The sequence below is a fragment of the Bombina bombina genome, chromosome 7 (genome assembly GCF_027579735.1).
Source record: "Bombina bombina isolate aBomBom1 chromosome 7, aBomBom1.pri, whole genome shotgun sequence".
NCBI lineage: Eukaryota > Metazoa > Chordata > Amphibia > Anura > Bombinatoridae > Bombina > Bombina bombina.
Genome location: NC_069505.1, coordinates 523,234,364 through 523,252,342, shown reverse-complemented (window position 1 = coordinate 523,252,342; position 17,979 = coordinate 523,234,364). Strand labels below are relative to the sequence as shown.

At 41.1% G+C, this 17,979-nt stretch overlaps 1 protein-coding gene across 2 annotated transcripts in view; it reads left to right on the top strand.

Moving 5' to 3' along the window:
• The window catches only part of LOC128666966 (HHIP-like protein 1), an 86,552-nt gene that overhangs the window by 41,778 nt on the left and 26,795 nt on the right, over positions 1–17,979 (top strand). For both annotated transcript variants that reach the window (XM_053721802.1, XM_053721801.1), the window contains exons 4-5: positions 12,086–12,229; positions 12,922–13,250. In XM_053721802.1, coding sequence (XP_053577777.1) covers positions 12,086–12,229; positions 12,922–13,250 — 473 coding nt within the window. The remainder of the gene's footprint in view (positions 1–12,085; positions 12,230–12,921; positions 13,251–17,979) is intronic.

The window sequence follows — 17,979 nt, the reverse complement described above, 5'->3', positions numbered from 1 at the left end:
GGGGTTACTAGGTATACTGTAGGTGGCAGCGGTGTCCGGGAGCGGCGGTTTAGGGGTTAATACATTTATAAGAGTTGCGGCAGGGTCTAGGAGCGGCGGTTTAGGGGTTAGTAACTTTATTCAGTTGCGGGAGGCTCCGGGGGCGCCGGTATAGGGGGTAGAACAGTGTAGTATAGTGTGGGTGCTTAGTGACAGGCTAGCAATAAAGCTGGGAAAAAGCCGAAGAGCAGCGAGATCGGATGAGTGTTAACTCTCACAGTCCGCTGCTCATCGCCCCGCGGCTTTTTGACAGCTTTTTTTGATAACTTAGGCGAACGTATTCAAGGTCCGCGGCGGCGAAGGTAGGCGAGCTTAGGCGGGCGTATTGGGCCGGCGAAGGCAGAAAAGTAGATGGCTTGATAACTACCCCCCTATGAATCAAAATACAATATTCGTCCTAAACAATTGCCTGTATGAACAAAATTTGTCCGACCTAAAGGTTGGGAAAAATTCAAAACAAATCTTTCGGCCAAAACAAATTTTTCACCTGTGCACATGTTTAACCGTTACTACTGTATTAGGTTCAATTTAAATATAAACCATTTTAACTCAAAGGGACATTGTACACTAGATTTTTATTTGCATAACGGTTTTCTAGATTATCTATTTATATAGCCTATCTGGCAGTGTTTTTGAAACAATGTATAGCTTTTCCTATTTTTAAAGAACATTGTGCTGATTTTTCAGACTCCAAACCAGACCCCAAAGTTTTAGATGTATACTGATGTCTACAGATTCAAGCTTGCTCCTGTTTGTCCAATAGGTCTTTTCATATGCAGGGAAGGGGCGAGGGGGGAGTGTCTGCTCATCCTGATTTCCCAGCCCCTTTCACTGGGTGTCCCAGCCTAACATCATCAAAAGTGCTAAACTGGGAGCTTCTAAGGAGGTTTTTAAAAGGTTTTATACTGGATTTTTATATCAGTATCTGTGAATGTTCTTAGTAATGTCTCTTAAATGCAGTTACATGAAAACTGGTGTATACTGTCTCTTTAACATTTTTTTTCTGGCCACCCTAGTCAAAAAGGATGATCTTCCTGGAGTCATTCTGTAGTAATCAATGACTCCAGACTAGTCATCAGAAGCCATCTTGAAGTATGCCCACAGGCCAAAACATTTAAATGAGATGACTCTAGAGCAGTGCTTTCCAAACTGTGTGTCGTGACACATTAGTGTGTCAGCGGCAGTGTGTAGGTGTTTCCTTGCTTCAGCACAGATTTTTTTAATCTTACATTTTTTAAAAAATGTTTTTGGGTTTCCGACTTTCCGCCTGCCTGCTACGCATATCATGGTTGACACACGATTGATACCTAGTGGGTCACAATTCATCTTAACCTATTGGCACAGCTTAGCGGGAACTGAAACTATTCCCATTGGCGGCTTTGATGGCACATTGGCTTCTGACTGCACGTGTAGTCTCTTCAATCGGCTCGTGACTGCATGTGTAGTTAGTGAGGGGGACAGCTGCTTGGTGATGAAATACGAGTGTATTTTTATAATATTTCACCAAATATTCAGAAACTGTGTTCATCCTATCAACCTCATACATCCCATTAAAATAGTAAAACATAATTTATGCTTACCTGATAAATTCCTTTCTTCTGTTGTGTGATCAGTCCACGGGTCATCATTACTTCTGGGATATTATCTGCTCCCCTACAGGAAGTGCAAGAGGATTCACCCAGCAGAGTTGCTATATAGCTCCTCCCCTCTACGTCACCTCCAGTCATTCGACCAAAGACCAACGAGAAAGGAGAAGCCAAGGGTGTAGTGGTGACTGGATTATAATTTAAAAAATATTTACCTGCCTTAAAAAACAGGGCGGGCCGTGGACTGATCACACAACAGAAGAAAGGAATTTATCAGGTAAGCATAAATTATTTTTTATTCTGTTATGTGTGATCAGTCCACGGGTCATCATTACTTCTGGGATACCAATACCAAAGCAAAAGTACACGGATGACGGGAGGGATAGGCAGGCTCATTATACAGAAGGAACCACTGCCTGAAGAACCTTTCTCCCAAAAATAGCCTCCGAAGAAGCAAAAGTGTCAAATTTGTAAAATTTGGAAAAAGTATGAAGCGAAGACCAAGTTGCAGCCTTGCAAATCTGTTCAACAGAGGCCTCATTCTTAAAGGCCCAAGTGGAAGCCACAGCTCTAGTGGAATGAGCTGTAATTCTTTCAGGAGGCTGCTGTCCAGCAGTCTCATAGGCTAAACGTATTATGCTACGAAGCCAAAAAGAGAGAGAGGTAGCAGAAGCTTTTTGACCTCTCCTCTGTCCAGAATAAACGACAAACAGGGAAGAAGTTTGGCGAAAATCTTTAGTTGCCTGCAAGTAGAACTTGAGGGCACGAACTACATCCAGATTGTGTAGAAGACGTTCCTTCTTTGAAGAAGGATTTGGACACAAGGATGGAACAACAATCTCTTGATTGATATTCCTGTTAGAAACAACCTTAGGTAAGAACCCAGGTTTAGTACGCAGAACTACCTTGTCTGAGTGAAAGATCAGATAAGGAGAATCACAATGTAGGGCTGATAACTCAGAGACTCTTCGAGCCGAGGAAATAGCCATTAAAAATAGAACTTTCCAAGATAACAATTTTATATCAATGGAATGAAGGGGTTCAAACGGAACACCCTGTAAAACGTTAAGAACTAAGTTTAAACTCCATGGCGGAGCAACAGTTTTAAACACAGGCTTGATCCTAGCTAAAGCCTGACAAAAGGCCTGGATGTCTGAATTTTCTGACAGACGCCTGTGTAACAAGATGGACAGAGCTGAGATCTGTCCCTTTAATGAGCTAGCCGATAAACCCTTTTCTAAACCTTCTTGTAGAAAAGACAATATCCTAGGAATCCTAACCTTACTCCAGGAGTAATCTTTGGATTCACACCAGTATAGGTATTTACGCCATATTTTATGGTAAATCTTTCTGGTAACAGGCTTCCTAGCCTGTATCAGGGTATCAATAACCGACTCAGAAAAACCACGTTTTGATAAAATCAAGCGTTCAATTTCCAAGCAGTCAGCTTCAGAGAAGTTAGATTTTGATGTTTGAATGGACCCTGTATCAGAAGGTCCTGTCTTAGAGGTAGAGACCAAGGCGGACAGGATGACATGTCCACTAGATCTGCAAACCAAGTCCTGCGTGGCCATGCAGGTGCTATTAGAATCACTGATGCTCTCTCCTGTTTGATTTTGGCAATCAATCGAGGAAGCAGCGGGAAGGGTGGAAACACATAAGCCATCCTGAAGTTCCAAGGTGCTGTCAAAGCATCTATCAGAACCGCTCCCGGATCCCTGGATCTGGATCCGTAGCGAGGAAGTTTGGCGTTCTGGCGAGACGCCATGAGATCTATATCTGGTTTGCCCCAACGTCGAAGTATTTGGGCAAAGACCTCCGGATGAAGTTCCCACTCCCCCGGATGAAAAGTCTGGCGACTCAAGAAATCCGCCTCCCAGTTCTCTACTCCCGGGATGTGGATTGCTGACAGGTGGCAAGAGTGAGACTCTGCCCAGCGAAATATCTTTGATACTTCCATCATTGCTAGGGAGCTTCTTGTCCCTCCCTGATGGTTGATGTAAGCTACAGTCGTGATGTTGTCCGACTGAAACCTGATGAACCCCCGAGTTTTTAACTGGGGCCAAGCTAGAAGGGCATTGAGAACTGCTCTCAATTCCAGAATGTTTATTGGCAGGAGACTTTCCTCCTGACTCCATTGTCCCTGAGCCTTCAGAGAATTCCAGACAGCGCCCCAACCTAGTAGGCTGGCGTCTGTTGTTACAATTGTCCAGTCCGGCCTGCTGAATGGCATCCCCCTGGACAGATGTGGCCGAGAAAGCCACCATAGAAGAGAGTTTCTGGTCTCTTGATCCAGATTCAGAGTGGGGGACAAATCTGAGTAATCCCCATTCCACTGACTCAGCATGCACAATTGCAGCGGTCTGAGATGTAGGCGTGCAAAGGGTACTATGTCCATTGCTGCTACCATTAAGCCGATCACCTCCATGCATTGAGCTACTGACGGGAGTTGAATGGAATGAAGGACACGGCATGCATTTAGAAGCTTTGTTAATCTGTCTTCTGTCAGATAAATCTTCATTTCTACAGAATCTATAAGAGTCCCCAAGAATGGAACTCTTGTGAGAGGAAAGAGAGAACTCTTCTTTTCGTTCACTTTCCATCCATGCGACCTTAGAAATGCCAGAACTAACTCTGTATGAGACTTGGCAGTTTGAAAGCCTGAAGCTTGTATCAGAATGTCGTCTAGGTACGGAGCTACCGAAATTCCTCGCGGTCTTAGTACCGCCAGAAGGGCACCCAGAACCTTTGTGAAGATTCTTGGAGCCGTAGCCAATCCGAATGGAAGGGCTACAAACTGGTAATGCCTGTTTAAGAAGGCAAACCTTAGATACCGGTAATGATCTTTGTGAATCGGTATGTGAAGGTAAGCATCCTTTAAATCCACTGTGGTCATGTACTGACCCTCTTGGATCATGGGTAAGATTGTCCGAATAGTTTCCATTTTGAACGATGGAACTCTTAGGAATTTGTTTAGGATCTTTAAATCCAAGATTGGCCTGAAAGTTCCCTCTTTTTTGGGAACCACAAACAGGTTTGAGTAAAACCCTTGTCCTTGTTCCGACCGCGGAACCGGATGGATCACTCCCATTAATAATAGATCTTGTACACAGCGTAGAAACGCGTCTTTCTTTATTTGGTTTGTTGACAACCTTGACAGATGAAATCTCCCTCTTGGGGGAGAGAATTTGAAGTCTAGAAGGTATCCCTGAGATATGATCTCTAGCGCCCAGGGATCCTGGACATCTCTTGCCCAAGCCTGGGCGAAGAGAGAGAGTCTGCCCCCCACTAGATCCGGTCCCGGATCGGGGGCCCTCGGTTCATGCTGTCTTAGGGGCAGCAGCAGGTTTCCTGGCCTGCTTGCCCTTATTCCAGGACTGGTTAGGTTTCCAGCCTTGTCTGTAACGAGCAACAGCTCCTTCCTGTTTTGGTGCAGTGGAAGTTGATGCTGTTCCTGTTTTGAAATTCCGAAAGGGACGAAAATTAGACTGTCTAGCCTTAGCTTTGGCTTTGTCTTGAGGTAGAGCGTGGCCCTTACCTCCTGTAATGTCAGCAATAATTTCTTTCAAACCGGGCCCAAATAAAGTTTGCCCCTTGAAAGGTATATTAAGTAATTTGGACTTAGAAGTTACATCAGCCGACCAGGATTTTAGCCACAGCGCCCTACGTGCCTGAATGGCGAATCCTGAATTCTTAGCCGTAAGTTTGGTTAAATGTACTACGGCCTCCAAAATGAATGAATTAGCTAGTTTAAGGACTCTAAGCCTGTCCGTAATGTCGTCCAGCGTAGCTGAACTAAGGTTCTCTTCCAGAGACTCAATCCAAAATGCTGCCGCAGCCGTAATCGGCGCGATGCATGCAAGGGGTTGCAATATAAAACCTTGTTGAACAAACATTTTCTTAAGGTAACCCTCTAATTTTTTATCCATAGGATCTGAAAAAGCACAGCTATCCTCCACCGGGATAGTGGTACGCTTAGCTAAAGTAGAAACTGCTCCCTCCACCTTAGGGACCGTTTGCCATAAGTCCCGTGTGGTGGCGTCTATTGGAAACATCTTTCTAAATATTGGAGGGGGTGAGAACGGCACACCGGGTCTATCCCACTCCTTAGTAACAATTTCAGTTAATCTCTTAGGTATAGGAAAAACGTCAGTACTCGCCGGTACCGCAAAGTATTTATCCAACCTACACATTTTCTCTGGTATTGCAACAGTGTTACAATCGTTAAGAGCTGCTAAGACCTCCCCTAGTAATACACGGAGGTTTTCCAATTTAAATTTAAAATTTGAAATATCTGAATCCAATCTGCTTGGATCAGAACCGTCACCTACAGAATGAAGCTCTCCGTCCTCATGCTCTGCAAGCTGTGACGCAGTATCAGACATGGCCCTAGAATTATCAGCGCACTCTGTTCTCACCCCAGAGTGATCACGCTTGCCTCTTAGTTCTGGTAATTTAGCCAAAACTTCAGTCATAACAGTAGCCATATCTTGTAATGTTATCTGTAATGGCTGCCCAGATGTACTAGGCGCCATAATATCACGCACCTCCCGGGCGGGAGATGCAGGTACTGACACGTGAGGCGAGTTAGTCGGCATAACTCTCCCTTCGCTGTTTGGTGAAATTTGTTCAATTTGTACAGATTGGCTTTTATTTAAAGTAGCATCAATACAGTTAGTACATAAATTTCTATTGGGCTCCACCTTGGCATTGGAACAAATGACACAGGTATCTTCCTCTGAATCAGACATGTTTAACACACTAGCAATAAACATGCAACTCGGTTACAATTTTATTTAACAAAAACGTACTGTGCCTCAAGAAGCACTAAACGATTAAATGACAGTTGAAATAATGAACTGAAAAACAGTTATAGCATCACTCTTTACAAACAACACAACTTTTTAGCAAAGGTTTGTTCCCATTAGTAAAATAACACTAATTAAATTTTAAACATAAAAATTACAGAGCAACGTTTTAAATCACAGTCACTATATAAGTCTCACAGCTCTGCTGAGAGAATCTACCTCCCTTCAAAGAAGTTTGAAGACCCCTGAGTTCTGTTAGAGATGAACCGGATCATGCAGAAAATACAAGAGTAACTGACTGGAAATTTTTGATGCGTAGCAAAGAGCGCCAAAAACGGCCCCTCCCTCTCACACACAGCAGTGAGAGAGAAACGAAACTGTCATAATTAAAACAAGCAAAATGCCAAGTGGAAAAATAATGCCCAAATATTTATTCACTCAGTACCTCATTAATGCAAACGATTCTACATTCCAGCAAAAACGTTTAACATGAAAAATACCTAATAAAAGGTTTAATGTACTTTTACAGAGTAATTCCGGTGAAATACCATCCCCAGAATACTAAAGTGTAGAGCATACATACATGTTCATTATAACGGTATGGCAGGATTTTTTCATCAATTCCATTCAGAAAATAAAAACTGCTACATACCTCAATGCAGATTCAACTGCCCGCTGTCCCCTAATCTGAAGTTTTTACCTCCCTCAGATGGCCGAGAAACAGCAATATGATCTTAACTACTCCGGTTAAAATCATAAGAAAAACTCTGGTAGATTCTTCTTCAAACTCTGCCAGAGAGGTAATAACACGCTCCGGTGCTATTATAAAATAACAAACTTTTGATTGAAGTTCTAAAAACTAAGTATAATCACCATAGTCCTCTCACACCTCCTATCTAGTCTTTGGGTGCAAGAGAATGACTGGAGGTGACGTAGAGGGGAGGAGCTATATAGCAACTCTGCTGGGTGAATCCTCTTGCACTTCCTGTAGGGGAGCAGATAATATCCCAGAAGTAATGATGACCCGTGGACTGATCACACATAACAGAAGAAATAGCTATTGGTGTTATTAAACGTTTGTTTTAATTCTTGCACATACATACTGTTGCTTGTATATACATTTTGTTATTATATAATTTATGTATGTGTCCGTATCTCTTAAAACAAGTTAGTTTAACCTCCTGTTTGCTAGTACAACTGAATTACTGTGTCGCGAAATGATGTAGGTCTGAAAAGCGTGTCACCAACATGAAAAGTTTGGAAAGCTCTGCTCTAGAGGCATTCACTGGCTGTTTATGCTTGTGAAGTAATCAGTAAAGTAATCTGCTATTCATTCGGAAGTCATCACCCAGACTCTTGTACCTAGGTTGATGACTTTACAAGCCTGATGATGTCTGATGATGTACAAATGACTTCTAAAGTAGTTTGATGTTCATCAAATGACTCCAGGGTGGTCTCTGAATTAATTCTGTTTGTTTTGGACAAATAAATATTTTCAATATTTTTAAATGCTGTTCTTTCATTTTCCGAGATGTAATTTTGTGGAGTACAGTGTCCCTTTATGTTTAAAAGGAGCTTCAGTTATAAAGCCTCTCGGCCAGAGTTTGGGCTGCTGTGGAGAGGCTCCAAACTGACGCCGACATTTCAAGCTTTATGCCACGAAATTGGTGGGGTCTCACCGATTACATTATACCCTTAAAGGGATACTAAACCCAATTTTGTTTCTTTAATTATTCAGGTAGAGCATGCAATTTTAAGCAACTTTCTAATTTACTCCTATTATCAAATAGTTACTTTAAATAATGCCATTTTCCTAAATGTTTCATGTCACTTTAAAAGAAATTCCGAATTTAAATGCTGCACCTTAATGGGCACATAATTTAACAAAGCAAGGTCAATTAAATGAGTGATGGCCAACTTCTTAACCCTTTGAGTACTAACGAAGGCTCTGAGCCGTCGCAAAGTTTCCCTCTCAGGTGCTAGCGACGGGTCAGAGCCGTCACTAGCACTCCCCCACCTTCGTGGAGTTCTAGGGACCTCCATCCACTTCCACCCGGTGATCTGGCCTGTATAGTGACAGGCATCAACGGGGCTTCCCATTTTGCGCAGTGACGTCACACGCAATGACGTGATGACGTCACTGCGCAACTTTCTTTCAAATCTATTTTTTTTTTAACCCCTTGAGTGCTAATGACGGCTCTTAGCCATCACAGAGTTTCTCACTGTGGTGCTAATGACGGCTCAGAGCCTTCACTAGCACTCTCCCACCTTGAGGGAGATGTGGTGGCTCCCACCCGCTCCTACCTCAGCGATCAGGCCTGCATAGTGACAGGCATCGCTGGGGCTTCACGTTTTGCGCGGTGACGTCAAGCACAATACCACGCAACTTTATTAACAATTGACAATACAAAGTATAGGGAAAGGGGGCATGCTGCTTAGAAGCCTGTATCTCAGGCATCTAAGCAGCTACAGACCCCCAAGACCCACAGTTGGAAAGGTAATCGCCTAACCTTTCTAAAGGTGTAAGTCTTGGGGATCTGAAAAAAAAATATATAAAAGTAAAAAAAAAAATAATTCAAAAAATTAAAATTAAAATAAAACCTTCAATTAGCACCCAGGTGGGAAAGTGCTCAGCACTCAAAGGGTTAAATAGTCTTTCAACTTTACCGGGTTATGTTTGCAATTAGACAGCTGTAGCCACCTGGGAAATTAAGATACATTAAATAAAGTACACATTTTTGGAAAGTACATCCCTTGGCGCATCAAATGGGGGGCCACATGTATTGCTAGCACAAAAATAGACAATGGGCTCCATGTACTAAATGGCGGGCGGACAGCTTCTCAACTCGCGAAGCTGTCCGCCCGCCTTCGCTACACACGGGCAGCGGATCTGTTGATCCGCTTGCCCGTATGTATCATTACACACTCATCGGAGTGTGTAATGCCCGCCCCTTCAATCGCGCGACCAATCACGCGACTGAAGGGGCTGTCAATCACCGAGAGCGAGCGTGCTCTCAGTGATTTTGCCCCGCCACCTAAGAGGTGGCGTAGGGTGTAGGAAGCAGCGGTCTAATGACCGCTGCTTCTTACATTGCGGGAAGCAGGCTCGCATATGCGAACCTGCCCCTCAAGGCTCCGGAGCAGCTTTCGCTGCTTCGTACATGGAGCCCAATGTCATAAAAAGTAGAATATTTTTTATGCAAAGCACCATATTCCATTAACTGTTGCGCACCTCAATTATGTGCTAGAGATATATATAGCCCCTCATTTGATGCGCCAAAGGGTGTACTTTATACAAATGTGTGCTTTGTGTACCATATTTTAATTTTCCAAGTGGCTAGAACTGTTTAATTGCAGACATGGCAATCTTGAAATCGTCTAAAAAAAAAAATAGCCTTTCAACTTTTATGGGTTATGTCTGCAATCAGACAGCTGTAGAAACCTGGGAAACTAAGATACATTATATAAAGTACACATTTTTGGAAAGTACACCCCTTGACGCATCAAATAAGGGGCTTCATGTATTGGTAGCACAAAAATAGACAATGTAATATTAAGTGGGATACGGCTCTTTGCTTAGAATGTTTTTGTTTTTTAAGCAATGCAATTTATTCCATTAATTGCTGCACACCCCAAATTTATGCTAGAAATACTTGTAGCCCCTCATTTGATACACCAAGGGGTGTACTTTCTACAAATTAGTGCTTTGTGTACCCCATTTTAAATGATCAGGTGGCTAAAACTGTTTAATTGCTGAAAACAGTACAGTAAATTCTAAGATGCTGTTTTTGATAATTTATTAAATTGACATGCCTGCAATAAAACAGTGGAAAAAAACAGTGACATTTTCTTAATTTCTGCTTATTTAAGACAGGTTATCTACTACAAATATTTATCCACACAGGTTTTGATGATAGAGATTAGCAAAATAAAATTACATACTATTATTTATTCAGTCAGGAGCAAAAAATACACTTTTTCACATTTTACACGCTATTTTTTAAACCTGATGATACATACACATATATAAAAAGGTATATTTTTAATCTACTGGGTCTGCTGTAAAAACAATATATAGGGCAAGATTACATATGCGGCGCAAGCTTCAGCACAACTGCTGAAACCTGCCCCGCTCGTTATTTCCCCTCGCACATCGGGGTATCACATATACGGCGCCGGCAGTTCATAAAGTGCCGTAAGTCGGATAAACTAGGGATATCCAGAAATGAGCGTCAATACAAATTTCTGGAGTCGCCATTGACGTACTGCACTTTAGAAACTGCCGGCGCATAAGAAAATAAAATAAAAATAAACCTGACACGTCAAAACCCCTATATCCGCCATTACCCCACATCGCAACTAATAATAAATGTATTAACCCCTAAACCAACAACCCCCCCACAATGCAATATGACTAATTAAACTATTAACCCCTAATCCGCCATTAACCCACATCGCAAAGTTCCTATTAAAACTATTAACCCCTAATCTGCCATTAACCCACATCACAACAAACCTTATAAATCTATTAACCCCTAATCCACCAAACCCACACAATGCAATAATACTAATAAAACTATTAACCCCTAAACCGCCAAACCCACACAACGCAAATAAATAATTAAATTACTAAGCCCCCTAACCTAACACCTCCTAAATTAACCCCAGTTACCTAAATTAAAAAATACTAAGCCAATAGGATGAGAGCTACTGAAATCCTATTGGCTGATTTGAACAGGATAGTTATTTTGAGGAGGTAGATAGATATTGCGCATGCGTTAGGGGTTAGTTACTATTTTCAGGGGGTTACAGTGCTCATATACTCAGCGCAAGTCTTGCTGCGGCCTGCCTATGTGTGGTGAGGTGAAAATGGAGTAAAATTTCTCCATTTTCGCCGCGTAAATCCTTGCGCTGAATATGTGATACCGATTTGCAACGCGGTTCTATGTTAGCTTATGGGAGTAAAAATTGTGGGTGATGGGTGAAATATACGCACCGCATTAATATGCGGCGCTGTATATGTGATACCAAAACCACGTAAAAATCAACATCGCCCGCACAAGTAATCTTGCCCATAGTTTGGACGCATATGTAATCTTGCCCATAGTTTGTATAATTTATTCGCACAAACTTTACTTCTAAAAGTGTTTAAATGTGAACTGCAACAAAAAGATCAAAAGCAGCTTAGCACACAGGTGGGAAATGGCTTAGCAGCCAACTTCTTAACACAAATAATATATTTCCTAAGAATGACCAATAGCAAAGGGTCAGGTATAGATTTAGTTTGCATGGTACACCCAGACCCCCCCCAACTGTCCCTGAATTTCTCTCAGCCCCGCCCATAGACACCCACAAACTGTCCAGACGTGTCCACAAACTGCCCACACATGTCCACCGTTCTAGCTTAAATTATATTTACTATGCACATTTGATTTTAAAAAATACATACATATACTATAAGCTGTATACTATCTGGCTTTGAGATAATATTTATTTTGAGTATTATTTAGTATTTATTTAATTAGAGTATTATTTAGCAGTATTTAGTATTTATTTAATTATAGTATTATTTAGCAGTATTTAGTATTTATTTAATGAGTATTATTTAAAAAATAAATAAATCTGCGAATAATCCTATTTTGTATGGGACAGAGTAATCTTAGAGGTGACAGAGCCAGCGTCCAACCACAACGGGGGACAGATCCTGTTTGGAACAGATGGATATCTATACATCTTCACTGGGGATGGGGGTCGAGCGGGTGACCCATTTGGACAATTTGGAAATGCCCAGAACAAGTAAGTCAACAAATAGAGTATCAGCCAAATTTAAAACAATTGTTGTTTGTATATAGTTATGGACTAGATTATAAATAAGCTTCACTTGACTTTGGCTTATTGTGCACGACGGGTACCGCGCGTATTACAAGTTGAAAGCAAAAAGTTTTTGCTCACGCGGGCAAAAACTTAGGCTAGCACGACCACGTTAATGTATTCCCCATAGACTTCAATAGAGTGCGAAAACCTGAAAAAAAGTGTGCACATCTCTTTAGTATTCTATGGCAGCAGCATTTTGCAACATTGTATAACAAAGCTAGAAATAATGTTGCAAATGCTGCTGCCATAGACTACTAAAAACACATGCACACTCCTGAGCCCTTGTGAGTGTACCTACTTTTACTTTTCAATAAAAGATACCAAGAGAACAAAACAAATTTGATAACAGACGTAAATTGGAAAGTGGTTTAAAAGTGCATGATCTATCCTTGGATTTAGCTGATAACAACTACAATACAATGCATGTTAGTCCGGATTGGCTCCTCCCAATAAGGCAATAATTAGGCAGAGTTTGGCGATTAAAACTCTATCGCGGAAAAAAAGGATGCTAATTTCTTTTAAATGATTAGACTTGGCTGATACGTTATTTTATAAGAAGACAATAGAAATGTCTTGTAATTACAAGGAGTTTTACTGTCCTTTTGACTTTATAGGTCCTCCCTTCTGGGTAAAGTCCTACGCATAAATGTGACAGGCAACGAGAAAGGCCCACCCTACCGAATCCCACCAGACAACCCTTTCCTGCGGGATCGCAGGGCCCGACCTGAGGTATTCGCTTACGGCGCCAGAAATATGTGGCGATGTTCTGTGGACAGGGGCGATCCGGTGACTGGGAGTGGACAGGGAAGAATCATCTGTGGGGACGTAGGGCAAAACAAGTTTGAAGAAGTGGATCTAATCAAAAAAGGAGGGAATTATGGATGGAGGGCCAAGGAAGGCTTTTCGTGTTATGACAGAAAGCTGTGCAACAATGCCTCGCTCAGTGAGTTGGGCAGGGTAACCCCCCAGTAGAAACCATTATCCTTTAATAAAACTACTTAAAGATAAATGAAACCCAAATTAATTATTTCATGATTTAGATAGAGTATGTCCTTTTAAACATTAACAAAAGACATTTCTTTCATGTAATTAGCAAGAGTCCATGAGCTAGTGACGTATGGGATATACATTCCTACCAGGAGGGGCAAAGTTTCCCAAACCTCAAAATGCCTATAAATACACCCCTCACCACACCCACAATTCAGTTTTACAAACTTTGCCTCCGATGGAGGTGGTGAAGTAAGTTTGTGCTAGATTCTACGTTGATATGCGCTCCGCAGCAAGTTGGAGCCCGGTTTTCCTCTCAGCGTGCAGTGAATGTCAGAGGGATGTGAGGAGAGTATTGCCTATTTGAATGCAGTGATCTCCTTCTACGGGGTCTATTTCATAGGTTCTCTGTTATCGGTCGTAGAGATTCATCTCTTACCTCCCTTTTCAGATCGACGATATACTCTTATATTTACCATTACCTCTGCTGATTCTCGTTTCAGTACTGGTTTGGCTTTCTACAAACATGTAGATGAGTGTCCTGGGGTAAGTAAATCTTATTTTCTGTGACACTCTAAGCTATGGTTGGGCACTTTGTTTATAAAGTTCTAAATATATGTATTCAAACATTTATTTGCCTTGACTCAGAATGTTCAACTTTCCTTATTTTTCAGACAGTCAGTTTCATATTTGGGATAATGCATTTTGAATTAATCATTTTTTCTTACCTTCAAAATTTGACTCTTTTTTTCCCTGTGGGCTGTTAGGCTCGCGGGGGCTGAAAATGCTTCATTTTATTGCGTCATTCGTGTCGCCGGAAGTTGCGTCATTTTTTTGACGTTATTTTGCGCCAAAAATGTCGGCGTTCCGGATGTGGCGTCATTTTTGGCGCCAAAAGCATTTAGGCGCCAAATAATGTGGGCGTCTTATTTGGCGCTAAAAAATAAGGGCGTCGCTTTTGTCTCCACATTATTTAAGTCTTATTTTTTCATTGCTTCTGGTTGCTAGAAGCTTGTTCTTTGGCATTTTTTCCCATTCCTGAAACTGTCATTTAAGGAATTTGATCAATTTTGCTTTATATGTTGTTTTTTCTCTTACATATTGCAAGATGTCTCACGTTGCATCTGAGTCAGAAGATACTACAGGAAAATCGCTGTCTAGTGCTGGAGCTACCAAGCTAAGTGTATCTGCTTTATTTTTTGGTATCTGTTTCTCCAGCTGTTGTTTGTATTGCATGTCATGACAAACTTATTAATGCAGATAAAATTTCCTTTAGTACTGTTATATTACCTGTTGCTGTTCCGTCAACATCTAATTTTCAGAGTGTTCCTGATAAACATAAGAGATTTTATTTTTTAAATCCATTAAGAAGGCTATGTCTGTTATTTCTCCTTCTAGTTTACATAAAAGTCTTTTAAAACTTCTCTTTTTTCAGATGAATTTTTAAATGAACATCATCATTCTGATACTGATAATGGTTCTTCTGGTTCAGAGGTTTCTGTCTCAGAGGTTGATGCTGATAAATCTTTGTATTTGTTCAAGATGGAATTTATTCGTTCTTTATTTAAAGAAGTATTAATTGCATTAGAAATAGAGGATTCTGGTCCTCTTGATACTAAATCTAAACGTTTGAATAAGGTTTTTAAATCTCCTGTAGTTATTCCAGAAGTGTTTAATCTCCCTGATGCTATTTCTGAAGTAATTTCCAGGGAATGGAATAATTTGGGTAATTCTTTTACTCCTTCTAAACGTTTAAGCAATTATATCCTGTGCCATCTGACAGATTAGAGTTTTTTTGGGGACAAAATCCCTAAGGTTATGGGGCTGTCTCTACTCCTGCTAAATGTGCTACTATTCCTACGGCAGATAGTACTTCATTTAAGGATCCTTTAGATAGGAAAATTGAATCCTTTCTAAGAAAAGCTTACTTATGTTCAGGTAATCTTCTTAGACCTGCTATATTTTTAGTGGATGTTGCTGCAGCCTCAACTTTTTGGTTAGAAGCTTTAGCGCAACAAGTAACAGATCATAATTTTATAGCATTATTATTATTCTATAACATGCTAATAATTTTATTGGTGATACCATCTTTTGATATCATTAGAGTTGATGTCAGGTATATGTCTCTAGCTATTTTAGCTAGAAAAGCTTTATGGATTAAACTTGGAATGCTGATATGTCTTCTAAATCACCTTTGCTTTCCCATACTTTCCAGGGTAATAAATTATTATCTCAACTGTTTCTGGAAGGAAGGGAACTTTTTTACCAAAGGATAAAAAATCTAAGGTAAAATTAGGTCTAATAATCATTTTCGTTCCTTTCCTCATGATAAGGAACAAAAGCCTGATCCTTCATCCTCAGGAAAGGTATCAGTTTGGAAACTATTTCCAGTTTGGAGTATATCCAAGCCTTATAGAAAACCTATAGCCAGCTCCTAAGTACCCATGAAGGTGCGGACCTTATTCCAGCTCAGCTGGTATGGGGCAGATTACGTTTTCTTCAAAGTTATTTGGATCAGTTCCGTTCTTAATCTCTGGTTTCAGAACATTGTTTCAGAAAGGTACAGAATTGGCTTCAGTTAAGGCCTCCTGCTAAGAGATTTTTTTTTTTTCTTTCCCGTGTCCCAGTTAACACAGCAAAGGCTCAGCATTTCTGAAATGTGTTTCAGATCTAGAGTTGGCTGGAGTAATTATGCCAGTTCCAGTTCTGGAACAGGGGCTGGGGTTTTATTTTATCTCTTCATTGTACCAAAGAAGGTCAATTCCTTCAGACCAGTTCCGGATCTATCAATATTGAATCGTTATGTAAAGATACCAACATTCAAGATGGTTACTGTAGGACTATCCTGCCTTTTGTTTAGCAAGGGCATTATTTGTCTACAATAGATTTACAGGATGTGTATCTGCATATTCCGATTCATCCAGATCACTTTTAGTGTCTGAGATTCTCTTTTTAGACAAGCATTACCAGTTTTGTGGCTCTACCGTTTGGCCTAGCCTCAGTTCCAAGATTTTTTTTGGTTCTCGGTGCCCTTCTTTCTGTAATCAGAGAACAGGGTTTTGGTATTTCCTTATTGGACGATATCTGGGTACTTGCTCAGTCTTCTCATTTTCAAAGAATCTCATACGAATCGACTTGTGTTGTTTCTTCAAGTTCATGGTTGGAGGATCAATTTACCAATCAGTTCATTGATTCCTCAGACAAGGGTAACCTTTTTAGGTTTCTAGATAGATTCAGTGTCTATGACTCTGTCCTTGTCAGACAAGAGAAGTTTAACATTGATATCAGCTTGTCAAAACCTTCAGTCACAATCATTCCCTTTGGTAGCCTTATGCATGGAAATTTTAGGTCTTAGGACTGCCGCATCAGATGCGATCTCCTTTGCTCATTTTCACATGCGACCTCTTCAGCTCTGTATGCTGAACCAATGGTGCAGGGATTACTCAAAGATATCTCAATTAATATCTTTAAACCGATTATACGACACTCTCTGACTTGGTGGACAGATCACCATCGTTTAGTTCAGGGGGCTTCTTGTTCTTCCGACCTGGACTATAATCTCAACAGATACAAGTCTTACAGGTTGGGGAGCTGTGTGGGGGTATCTGACGGCACAAGGGGTTTGGGAATCTCAGGAGGTGAGATTTCCGATCAATATTTTGGAACTCCGTGCAATTTTCAGAGCTCTTCAGTCTTGGCCTCTTCTGAAGAGAGAGTTGTTCATTTGTTTTCAGATAAACAATGTCACAACTGTGGCATACATCAATCATCAAGGAGGGACTCACAGTCCTCTGGCTATGAAAGAAGTATCTCGAATTTTGGTTTGGGCGGAATCCAGCTCCTGTCTAATCTCTGAGGTTCATATCCCAGGTATGGACAATTGGAAAGCGGATTATCTCAGTCGCCAAACGTTGCACCTGGGCGAATGGTCTTCACCCAGAGGTATTTCCTCAGATTGTTCAAATGTGGGAACTTCCAGAAATAGATCTGATGGCTTCTCATCTAAACAAGAAACTTCCCTGGTATCTGTCCGGATCCCGGGATCCTCGGGCGGAGGCAGTGGATGCATTATCTCTTCCTTACAAGTGTCATCCTGCCTATATCTTTCCGCCTCTAGTTCTTCTTCCAAGGGTATTCTCCAATGTTCTAAAGGAATGCTCGTTTGTCCTGCTGGTAGCTCCAGCATGGCCTCACAGGTTTTGGTATGCGGATCTTGTCCGGATGGCCTCTTGCCGGCTGTGGACTCTTCCGTTAAGACCAGTCTTTCTGTCTCAAGGTTCTTTTTTCCATCAGGATCTCAAAACCTTAGTTTTAAGGTGTGGAGTTTGAACGCTTGATTGTTGGTCAAAGAGGTTTCTCTGACTCTGTGATTGATACTATGTGACAGGCTCGTAAATCTGTATCTAGAGAGATATATTATAGAGTCTGGAAGACTTATATTTCTTCAGGATGGTTTAGATAAAGGTTTGTCCGCAAGTTTCTTGTAAGACAAATCTCTGCTCTTTCTGTTCTTTTTCACAGAAGGATTGCTAATCTTCCTGATATTCATTGTTTTGTACAACCTTTGGTTCGTATAAAACTTGTCATTAAGTCAATTTCTCCTCCTTGGAGTTTGAATTTGGTTCTGGGGGCTCTTCAAGCTCCTCCTTTTGAACCCATGCATTCTTTGGTCGTTATATAACTTT